At 37.5% G+C, this 12,449-nt stretch overlaps 1 protein-coding gene across 1 annotated transcript in view; it reads right to left on the minus strand.

Annotated features, from left to right (window-relative positions):
- dnah6 (dynein, axonemal, heavy chain 6) overlaps positions 1 to 12,449 on the minus strand; it is a 108,324-nt gene that overhangs the window by 72,665 nt on the left and 23,210 nt on the right. Inside the window, exons 19-27 of the mRNA XM_088342500.1 lie at positions 12,104 to 12,256; positions 9,765 to 9,815; positions 9,585 to 9,677; positions 9,394 to 9,513; positions 7,983 to 8,163; positions 7,160 to 7,256; positions 6,832 to 7,057; positions 2,915 to 3,079; positions 966 to 1,076 (exon numbers count right to left, since the gene is read on the minus strand). Coding sequence (XP_088198626.1) covers positions 966 to 1,076; positions 2,915 to 3,079; positions 6,832 to 7,057; positions 7,160 to 7,256; positions 7,983 to 8,163; positions 9,394 to 9,513; positions 9,585 to 9,677; positions 9,765 to 9,815; positions 12,104 to 12,256 — 1,197 coding nt within the window. The remainder of the gene's footprint in view (positions 1 to 965; positions 1,077 to 2,914; positions 3,080 to 6,831; positions 7,058 to 7,159; positions 7,257 to 7,982; positions 8,164 to 9,393; positions 9,514 to 9,584; positions 9,678 to 9,764; positions 9,816 to 12,103; positions 12,257 to 12,449) is intronic.

Here is a 12,449-nt window from a genome sequence, read left to right on the forward strand (position 1 = left end):
ATGCAGGGACAGGGAGAACATGGGGTCGCGGTAGCTGGAATTGAACCCTGGACCGCCACACCGTGGGGCTGCACGCTTACCACTCAGTTGCGTTCCGCCCCAAAATCATTTCAACATTTCATATTATATATACAATGAAAAAAAAGAGAAAAGTAAATATTAAAAAAATATGACACGCCTGTTCTCTCAGCTAAGCACATTGACTCCATAAGTTACCTGGTGACTACCGAATGACCCAAAGTCTACCCAAATAACTGAGAATGACAAAGTGTGCACCTGTGTGTCATCAAGTCTCAGTTTAAATGCAACTGCTCTGTGATAGAAAACACCGGAGAATAGAAGCATTATGAGGCAGGTCCGGGATAAAGTTGGTCAAAAAGGTCAAAGCAGGAATGGGATAAAAGTAGATTTCAAAACATTTATACATCTCCCGGGGCACTGTGCGTGCAATAATATCAAAATGGATAGAGCATGAAACCACTGCAAACCTACCAAGACCTGTCAGTTCATCTAAACCTTTGGCCCAAACAAGGAGAAAACTGATCAGAGAAGCAACCAAGAGGCACGTGATTATATTGCAGACATACGCAGCTGAGGTGTTTTGTATGAAAGAATGGACAAATATTTCTGGTACACGATGTGCAAAACATATAAAGACATCCCCAAAAAGACTTGTGGCTGTGATCGCAGCAAAATAAAATTGTACAATGTATTAATTCAAAGGGGGTCAATACTTTTGCAAGGCCTGCTTTTCATTTTTTTATTTCTTAACACAATACAATATGTTGGATACATTTGGTTTATTTTCACAATTGTATCTCACATATTGATTCTTAGAAAATATTTCGAGTTTATTGTCTATAAAGTTGAAGGCTGAAATAAGGCAACATGTAGGAAAGTTGTAGGGTGAGGCAATACTTTTGCAGGTTACGGTATGTAAATAGAAAAATGTGAATACCACATACATCAAAGTTGGTGAATTCAAATCGCTGTAAGGCAGCAAAGTGATCATGATTTCCCTCCAAGCAAGCTTCCATATCCCTGCACCACATCATCTGGGAAATGGTCAACACCACCTGATGGAGACACGAAACAAAAACTGTTGTAAAGAAACGAGAGCTCGTAAAAAATGTGAAGGACGACATGGAGAATATGATTGTTATTGCCAAGGACATTGGCTGATCTGATCGAGAGATCATTTGGGGCGTGCAGTGAATACGTGTCTGAGCGTTGGCTTTATAAATCATAGCAAAGACTGTCAAGGGCGCAACACAAGACAACTGCAGGAAGTAACTTTTCATTACTCATCTTAAAGACTGCAGTGTCACATTTGGAAGTTTAGTAATAGGGTAATTTTCTTACTAAATATACCATCAAATCTATTTTAAGTTTACAACGTTGGTTCAGGTTAATGTTTAAGGACTTATGGGTTAATTCTTCTTACTTCTATTTTCAGTATTGGACATCTGCAAAAGAAATTGCCTGAAAGTTTTTTTAAAAATTATTCCCCACTGTTGTTCATTACTTTAAGTATTGTGCGCTGCATACATCAATGTCTCAATCGGCCAATAATGAAGCATGAAGATAGGTCAGAGCTTAAAAAGCTAAGAAGGGTATGGAGGAAATAGTCAAGTCAAGTCAAGTTTATTTTTATAGCCCTTAATCACAAGGAGTCTCAAAGGGCTGCACAAACCACAGCTTATTGCAAACTACAGACTATTATTACACCATCCCATGATCTAAAACCTACATGAGGGCAAGGAAAAACTCAGCATAAGGAAAATGAAGAAACCTTGAGAAGGACCCGCACATGAGGTAATCCGCCTTCCAGGATGTCCAGGCTTTAATGAATGTTGCATTAACAAACAATAAAATTTACAAATAACAATAATAATCATAATAATTAAAGTGTAATTAAAAAAAGAAAAGAAAACATGGCGCTAGATTTGAGTCTAAAAGAAAAAGCCACTGCTTTAGGCATAGAAAGGGATGGTTACTGTTCCTCAGAACGTATCAATCATATTGTGCAGCAAAAACTTAAGTAACAGGGATATTTTGTGAAAAATGAATGTTGGAAATGTTCCAAATCAACTCCATGTTGAAAATAATAAAAAGTAAAAGCTCGGGAGAGGACCCTTAAAACAGCCTAACATTTTCTTATCTTGATATTTGTTGTGCAGTCCTCTCTTGTTCTCCTTGCAATTTCTAAATTAATTTACATCTCTCCTTATATCTAATGTCTACTAAACTATAAACACTTGACGACAAGCACTTTAAAATAATCTAAAATAATTTAAATTTGATCAAGGTTATGATGATTCACTACTGGTCATTAGTATCTGGTAAGCAAAAAATTACAACTAATTATTGTTAATTCCGTTTTAATTGACTCAACAAAAAGGTTGATTGAAAAAAAAAAATTGTAAATATATATATCATTTTCTAAATTCTTTATTTTTAAATTTAAAATATCGATAGATTAAGTAGTTTTGTTTTGCGAACAGGTCGCTATTTATATCATATATATATATATATATATATATATTTATTTTTAATGTTTTCTGTTGTTTGACCAAACAGTTTTATGCATTTGACTGCAGCTTTTCTTCCCTTAAAAACGACTACCAATTTAAAAAAATCTAATGTTTTTTCAAATGTAAACAACAAAAAATGTGACTTGAGACTAGTATTTAAGTCTCCAACGATCACATTGTATTTAGGTTTCGGTAAAAGTTTGTCAACTAAGCATATGTTGTTTTTCATAATATTCTGAAGAGGGCCTGTGTTTTGTGTGTAAAAATAAAACGCATGATAACATCTACAGCTTTTCAATGTTGAAAGTATGCCAAACTGCAACAAGATTGTTACTTTCTGGACCTGAAATTCCCATCGGGATGAATGTATGAATGTGTACCTGAGAAGGATAGCCAGACACTACCCATTCCTCCCTCGATGTCATTTGGTATTCAGCTATGGCAGCCTTGCTGAGCTGTTTCAGTGAGTTAAACATGGCCTCTTCCACCTTGCAGAGCCAATCTTCCACATTGCCTCTTGCTTTCAGACCTTTTGTTAAGCCCACCTACGATTGGACAACAGCAGCAGTTAAAACTGTAGTAAATGACACTGCCCACACAGCAATTGTCGTTGAAGCTTCCACTCATGCCAGATAAGACAGATTTTTTTTCCCCATTAATTATTTAAAATGCAAAAAAACCTGGCATTCTATGTGTAACAGGATGACATAAAAATAGTTTAATGGTATTAAAATGTTTAAAATGTAAAACTATGAATAAAATTGTTTGTGAATAACATGGGTTTTTATTGTAAAATACTAACTTTTGGAATGTTTTAACTATGCACTTACAGGACTGTCTCAGAAAATTAGAATATTGTGATAAAGTTCTTTATTTTCTGTAATGCAATTTAAAAAACAAAAATGTCATACATTCTGGATTCATTACACATCAACTGAACTATTTCAAGCCTTTTATTATTTGAATATTGCTGATTTTGGCTTACAGCTGAAAAAAACTCAAAAGTCCTATCTCAAAATATTAGAATACTTCCTCAGACCAAGTAAAAAAATAATTTTATAACAGCAAAACTAAATCAAACATTTGAAAATGTCCATTGATGCACTCAGTACTTGGTTGGGAATCATTTTGCACGGATTACTGCATCAATCCGGCGTGGCATGGAGGCAATCAGCCAGTGGCATTGCTGAGGTGTTATTGATGCCCAGGATGCTTCGATAGCGGCCTTCAGCTCATTAGCATTTGTAGGTCTGGTGTCTTTCATCTTCTTCTTAACTATAGCCCACAAATTCTCGATGGGGTTCAGGTCAGGGGAATTAGCAGGCCAATCAAGGACAGTGATGCCATGGTCAGTGCACCAGTTACTTGTGGTTTTGGCACTGTGGGCAGGTGCCAGATCATGCTGGAAAATGAAATCCTCATCTCCATAGAGCTTTTCAGCAGATGGAAGCATGTAGTGCTCTAAAATCTCTTGGTACACAGTTGCATTTACTCTGGACTTGACGAAACACAGTGGACCAACACCAGCAGCTGACATGGCTCCCCAAACCATTGCTGACTGTGGGAACTTCACACTGGATTTCAAGCAACTTGGATTTTGCTCCTCTCCAGCCTTTCTCCAGACTCTGGCGCCTTGACTTCCAAATGAAATGCAAAACTTGCTTTCATCTGAAAAGAGGACTTTGGACCACTCTGCAACTGTCCAGTGCTTCTTCTCCATAGCCCAATTCAGACGCTTCTTCCGTTGTCTTGAGTTCAGAAGTGGCTTGACCATGGGAATACGGCTATTGTAGCCCATTTCCCGGACACGTCTGTGAACTGTGGCTTTTGATACCTGGACTCCAGCTTCAGCCCACTGTCTTTGAAGCTCCCCCAAATTCTGGAAGCGGCTCTTCTTCACAATTTTGTTAAGGCTGCGGTCATCTCTCTTGGTTGTGCAGCGTTTCCGGCCACATTTTTCCCTTCCAACAGACTTTTTGTGGATATGCTTTGAAACTGCACTCTGTGAACAGCCTGCTCTTTGAGAAATTTCTTTTTGTGTCTTACCCTCCTGATGGAGGGTATCAATGATGGTCTTCTGGACAGCAGTCAGATCAGCAGTCTTCCCCATACTTGTGATTTAGTTTACTGAACCAAGCTGAGTGTTTTTGAGGCTCAGGAAACCCTTGCAAGGTGATTCAGGTGATTAGTTGAATAGCCTACTTGTATACTTTTTCATGATATTCTAAAATTTTGATATAGGATTTTTGAGTTTTCTTAAGCTGTAAGCCAAATTCAGCAATATTAAAATAATAAAAGGCTTGAAATAGTTCAGTTGATGTGTAATGAATCCAGAATGTATGACATTTTTGTTTTTTTAATTGCATGACAGAAAATAAAGAACTTTATCACAATATTCTAATTTTCTGAGACAGTCCTGTATAGAAATTGAAGTTCACTTCGTCAACAGTGTTAGGGCCCCCAAAAGTATTTAGGTGAAATCTACACCGTACCCCTTTATGTAACAGGTTTAATATTTATTAAGCCAACTACTCCATTAACGATTTTTAACATTTGCTAATCATTTAACCAAGCAATCCCAACTAATACACAAATGACTGATTCACTCACTCAATATCTCACTTAGCCAAACCAACCAACCGACCAATCAATAAATCAGTCGATCAAGAAATAAATCGATAGAGAAATCGATCAATTGATGAATTGTATGGATGTGGAATGTGGGGATGGGGAAATTTAGGTTCATATTTTATTACTTATTCTAATTTTTGCATGTTGCTGCTAAGGCCACTAATGTACATACAACTAAAGCTAGTCCACAACCACTACAGTTTAAATATGACCTATCTATCAAAATGTTTTTTTATTATTCCTCATGTTTGTTTCTTTAGAGCAGGGGTGTCAAAGTCATTTTAACTCAGGGGCCACACCATAGAAGAAACATTCTGTCGGGGCCGGACTAGTGGATGAAAGAGAAAGGAGAAAGAAATAAGAGAAAGAGAGAGGGAAAAAGAGAGAGGGCAGGACAAATAAAAAAAAGAGAGAGAGAGAGAGAGGGAGAGGGTGTGAGAAACAAAAGAAAAAGTCGTGAGAGAGGGGGAAAAGAAAGGGAGAGGAACAAAGAAATCCAAAGAGAAATAGAAAGACAGAAGGAGAGAAAAGAGAAAAGAAAGCGCAAAGGGTAGGAAGAGAGAAAGAGAAACGAGAGAAAAGGAAAAAAGGAAGTTAGAGCAAATAAAGTTAAAAAAGATACAGAGAGAGAAAGTCAAAGAGCAACAAAGGAAGAGAAAAAGAGACACGGAGTGAAAGAGACAGAGTGGGAGAAAAGGGGGTAAAGAAAGAGAGAGTGAGAGAAAGAGAAATAAATACAAGTACAGTGTTTTTGTTCGAGGCACCTGGATTTGGCAACATCAAGTGGACATATTTCAACCTGCATCTTGTTGTCTCGCGGGCCGGATTCAATCCCTTAGTGGGCCTGATCTGGCCCGCGGGCCGCCTGTTTGACACCTGTGCTTTAGAGTCTTTATTATATGTTTATCCTGGAGTGCCATATCAATTCTTGTTTGAAACAATATACGCTACTGTCTTTTATGACAATAAAGACAATTTAATAATAGATACAAAAACTCTGAAACTAAAGAGAATAAAGAACCCTTAAAATATTTTAAGGATTTTCCTATTCCTTATTATTTATCTACTGAATATTTCTTAATTTACTAGAAATTGTTTTCAAAATCTCATGAGGTTTTGATTAATATTTGTCATACAGTACTTAACAAGTACTGGAAATATAGTAGAACAAAAAGAAAATATATTTTTAAGATTACCCAAATGTGTGTTTCAATAGGACAATATTTTTGCAATGTAGTTTGGAGGGGAGGAAAGTGTTTTAATTTTGGATCACTGCTACTTTCTAAGATAGTTTAAAACATCAAATACTCCTCAAGTGGAACATTCCAATAGTTCGATCTGTTATTGTATAATGACTTGTTTACCTGACTGCCCATTCTGCACATCTGGTTAGCTGCTCCCCTTCCACTCTTAGCACTGCTGTATGATACTATACATAGCTATAAATTATTTAGCATATTATCAGTACTCCAATACTCTAACTCAGTACAACATTTATTTATATCTGCACATTCAAGAAAACTGTGTGGGTCAGATATATCGACATTTCGTTTTGTATACACATGTACAAGAATGACAATAAAGTATATCTGAATCTGAATCTGAAACAAAGCGAGAGCAGAATCAAACTGAAAGGATTGAAAATGTCAATGGAACCATAGCTGACCTTCTCTCCCTCAGGGGAAACCATATTCAAAATGTCCTTAGTGTAGACCTTCTCCGATTCTCCGGGCTCCACTGTGGGAGGACCGGTAGTTGGTTGATCAGACACCAAAGCAAACTCAAGGTGTGTTATCGCATCAAAGCATTTCCGCAGGTGAGGCTGAACTGCCTGGGGGTTTCGTGTCTGGGCCAAAATCTTAAGCAATTCGTCATTGGACAAGAAGTAAAATCTGAAAGACACAAAACAATGAAAAAAGTGCTTCTTTTGGAATTCTGATCAATCAATAAGAATGAGCACATAATAGCGTGATGTTGTAAGAAATATAACATACCTGGGGAATATAACTCTCTTAGACTCCAAGTAGTCTTCAAGACACTTCTGAATTTTTTCCAGCAGAACATTATTTTCTTGAAACGTTTCCAAAAGATCTGTATATAAAACATTAACTTTGAGGTTGCACTGTAAATTATTGTATAACTGTATCTCTTTTATATAGGTGAGTCTATTCAGAGTTTGACGAATTTTTCATGGCCAAATTCAAGCACTTTTTAAGGACTTTCAAAGCCAATTTTCCATGTTTACAGTACTATTAGAAGAAGAAATCCGGGTGTGCATCATTTATTTTGCAGAGCGACAAATACATCTGAGTTTTACATATATGATTTTTGATCTTGCATTTGCATTGATCAAGACATATGATATTCAGATCTTGTGTAAATCGTAAATATATTTGTGGATCTAAAGAATTTGTGTGTAGATTTTGGTGTTGGGTAAAACTGTCAGTAACATGTAGCTTACATTCTCAGTTGCAGTGCTTACCATTACAATTTACCCCTGGGAAACACTACCTTAATTTTTTGCATGGCCCATAACAAATGGTACATAATCCTTGCAATAATAAACACTTAACAGTGTAGTGTGGACCTGTCCTTTTGGTCACGACCAGTAGGGGGCGATGACACTTAATGAGTCAATGCCATACAAACTAATGCCAGCAGGCAAGGCAAAGCCACTAAAGAGTAGTCTCTGCGTCCTTTTAAAGGAGAAACATGGTAACAATATCAAGCATGTAAAGGCACTTCAAAATCATCAAGTTTCAAGCATTTCCGAACCTTGCCGATTAAAATCCTAGAAATGATCCAATGGCTACATACCAGGTTGTGTGGCCGCTTTGAGTGCATTAGGCATTTTCTTGACCTTCGCCATGATGGCCTTCCATGACTTGTCCACTTTGAGAAACATTTTGGACTCCGCAGGGAGCTGCCTCTTGATGTCCGGGGCCAGGAAAATACTTTCTAAATACAGCCAGTTTCGTTGGCAATTAAGCCACTCGTCCTGTGTAGCAAGAGGAGGTTGAAATTAGGAGCTCAATTTACAAATGGCTTTTAAAGGGACACTGTGTAATATTTGACGACTAGACCTTTCTGTATTGAGTCGTGCAACTCAAAATGAGCGTGACAAAGCAAAAAGAATACAAACTGCGGAGAATTATGACAAAACTAAACTACACCGTTTTTCTTTTTTTGCCCAGTCTTTTTGAAGTTTTTGGGTACCCGTAGCAGCAAGATGTTAGACAAAAATGTCAGCTTTGCCTAGGTGAGACTGATGTTGTGTCACAAATACATATTTATCGACTTGCAAAAATCTACAAAAACAAATGCATGTTTATATGATATGTTTTTTTGGCCGACTATTGATAGAATTTTTTTTTATTTTAATGAAGCGTTTTTAACTACAAGGAGGTACTAAATCATACACAATGTCCCTTTAAAAATGTGCTCTTTTAATTTTTTATATTTTTCTATCATTAAAATTACGAGAGTTAAAAAAAGGAATTAATACATGTTTTTTGTGTTTTTGTTTTAGTTTTTTTTGTTGATAATTAGCATCTGAATTTGGGCAGTTAGTGTTTCTCTCTTCAAAAATGTCAATTTTATTCTTAAAAGAAAAAAAAAATCTTGCATGGTCTAAATGAAAGTCTTAAAACACATATTCTTGGGTCAGCCGACATGAATTTCAACCTTAATTTGGAGCACTGATCTTCTCATAGATAAACACAAATATTGGAGATTTTGGATTGAATAATTCCTAATTTAATAAAATCGGATATGACAAAGTAAGGACAAAAAACTATAAAAAATAAGAAAATAGTCACCCAAAACGACCTAAAATACGACAAAAAATGACCAGAAAACAAAACCAAAAAATATCCCAATTTTCCCTCAAAACTACCAAAAGTGATCAAAAACACAAAAAACATCAAAAGGCCAACTCAAAAAATAAAATAAATGTCCTAAAAATGACAAAAAATAAATAAAACCAATATAAAAAGACCAAAGATATACAAAAAAATGGACCTGGAACAACCCCAAAAAATGACCAAATAACTACCAAAATTGACCAAAAAAGTGACAGAAAAACACAAATTGGATAATAACTTTTATCATATTCACGTATTTTTGTTGTCGTTTTTTTTTTTTTGCAACAACTCTGTATATTTGTATTTGCATTTGATGCAAAGCTAAAACCATGTAAAACAGCTTCATTTAAATTCAAAGCCCTTACCAGAGTTTGGTTGAAGCGGATCAACCGTATTAGGAGTTTGTCCACCCTGGCTTTAATAGGAGCAACATAACGAGACGAAGCTGCTGTGCCCACATTGATGATGCTGTCATCCAAGAGTACCTCAGGACAAGACAAAAAAGTGATAAAAATCTAACACTTATGGCACATATTTGGAAGGGCTTGATGTATACTTGGATATCATCTGTTCCGCCCAGAATGAAGACCTCTTTGGAGTCACCATGCTGGAGAAGAGTGAATGTAGTTGTCCACCACACGTCTTCCACCTGTCATTGGGACATCATTCAATATCAAGAAATAATTCAATAATGTAAAAACACACAAAAAAGCCAGCAAGTTCTGTTTTGACCAACCTTATTAACAATAGTCTCCACTGATGCCTCCCCTGAAGCTTGTGCTGACACCTAAAATACATTTGAGCTTTTAAGGTACTTAAAAAGAACAGTTTTTTTCAATTAGGCACAAAACGTAGTCTTCCTCCCCATAATTTTGCAGATATGATACAAAATATTCCACATGCCGGGGGACTCAAGAAATTTTGTCTCAAAGTTGATCAATCTAGCTCCTCAAGAGCTGTGACATCATTGAAGCAGACGTGGACAAAAACACCCATCCTCAAGTCAGGTTAATTCGTCGGGCGCGGGGTGAAGCAGGCTTTTTAACCCGTTGGCCAGGTCGGGGTGTACTGTTTAAGCCTAATCTTACCTTTATCTATGACTAATCAACACATAACTTATATAGGTGACTGGCTTGTGTTAGATTAAGCCCCTCTGACAAAACTAGTCCCTATCTTTTATAAGCCAGACTTCTGTGTCATGCTGAAGGAGCCTCTACAGCCGTGTAATTAATCTTTCTGGCATCCAGTATATAGCTAAGAAAAATTTGCAGTCTCCTGGTTCTAATTTCTAATATAGCGAGCATCTAAGGTAAAGGAACCAGGCCTAGGTTCAGGCGATCCCTTTACTTGCCAGGGTGCTGATGTTACTCACATGACGTCACAGCTCAGGGAGTCAAAGATTAGACAGACTGTCTTCAAATTACATCATCTTTGAAAATAATTGGAATAAACCAATGAAATATAGATATACAAATATGCAGTGTGGGCAGCACGGCGGCGCAGTGGTTAGCACGTGTGCGGCACAGTTCCGAGGTCGTGGGAACCTCCTGCGTGGGTTCAAATCCAGCTACTGGCCTTACTGTGTGGAGTTTGTATGTTCTCCCTGTGTTTGCGTGGGTTTCCTCCGGGCACTCCGGTTTCCTCCCACATTCCAAAGACATGCATTTCAGGTGAATTGGTCGGTCCAAATTGTCCCTAGGTATGACTGAGCGAGTGAGTTGTATGTCCCCGTGTGCCCTGCGATTGGCTGGCAACCAGTTCAGGGTGTCCCCTGCCCACTGCCCGGAGATGGCTGGGATGGGCCGTCCTATATTTTCTCAGTCGGATGCGGAAATCATAATTCACGCGTTTGTTACCTCCCGTCTCGATTACTGTAATGCACTACTTTCCGGTCTTCCGATGACCAGACTCAAGAGTCTTCAGCTGGTACAAAATGCTGCAGCGAGGCTTTTAACTAGGACAAAAAGTACGATCACATCACCCCAATTTTGGCTAACCTGCATTGGCTCCCTGTTAGCCTAAGATGCAATTTTAAGGTTCTCCTATTACTATACAAAATCATACATGGACTTTCCCCCTCATAACTTTCAGATCTGATTTCCCCCTATGTCCCGGCCCGAAGCCTTCGTTCTGAGAGCGCCGGTCTGCTGGTTCGAGAGCGTCCTCCATCCGATGAGGTAGGGTGATGTAATGCGGCGTCAGGAAAGGTGGTAACAACAGCAATAATTCCGGCATGAAAAAACGGCGGAGAAATTCTTCAGAAGACCGCGATGGCAAGGAAAACACGTGTTTTGAAGCGAACGATTCGACGAAAGATAAACAAAAGAATAATCCTAGCAAGAAAAGGACTTTTCTGCCAAAATGGACTCAATTATATTCCTGATTACGCCATGAGGAGGATGATAATGGAGGCTACATGTTCTGTGATGCGTGCACCCAGCGTGACAAAAAAAATGGATTGCATAAATCATTTCGCAATACAAACTTTCAGAAAAGCACATTGGATCAGCACAACGACAATGAAAACCACAAATTAGCTATGGAAATTCCGTTGCTGCAATTGGACCTTGAGAAGGCATTACAACTGTGGCGGGACAGCAAACCACGAAGAATATATGAACTGAAAAATCTGAAGTGATTAAAACTGCATGAATATATAGACTAATATTTCTGCAATATTATTTTGTATGATGTACAATATTTTTGTGAACTGAAAAATCTGAAGTGATAACGGCTTTGTATTACCAATTAAGTGTGATGATTAAAACTGAATGAATATATAGATTTATATATTTATTTATATATTTGTCGCCGTTTTCAACCTCGATAACATTAAATTTTGGGGACCCATAGATTTTTGGGCATACGGGTCCCCGGGACCCATCACTTTTCAGAGGTAAAATGAACCCTGTATATGTATAGATTTCATGCAAAAAAAATATACATTTTTTTCACATTTTGCATGTTTTAGAAATTGGGGATATCTTTAAAACAAATAAACAACAATTGTGAATCTGGTGACTTTGAAACAAATATAACAAATTCTTGTAAAACATCAAAGAAGTTTAAGAATACCTCTTGGATCTCAGTGCCAAAGGAGAAGACATTAAGATCCTCCACAACGGCCACAGTGAGCTCCACACTTAAGGCGCTCCCCACAACGGATTCCAGGGTCCGCCAGTGTTCCGGTTTCATACATGGGTTACGCAAATCTGTGATCACAGGCACCTAAAGAGAAAACATCTTAATCATCATCAGGAAGTACACAATCTTAAAAGTGTACACAAAACTCTAAAAGCATGTGTAGGGGCAAAAATCAACTACTCCAGTGCCAGGAACAGTTTGAGAAAAACTTTCAGGGTTGTTTTGTCTGAAATGACCCTAATACTTGGGTGTTGTTAATATTGTTGAGTTGTTTTGT

Source organism: Urocampus carinirostris, chromosome 8 (assembly GCF_059441175.1).
Source record: "Urocampus carinirostris isolate Australia breed hairy pipefish chromosome 8, RoL_Ucar_1.0, whole genome shotgun sequence".
In the NCBI taxonomy this organism is placed as follows: domain Eukaryota; kingdom Metazoa; phylum Chordata; class Actinopteri; order Syngnathiformes; family Syngnathidae; genus Urocampus; species Urocampus carinirostris.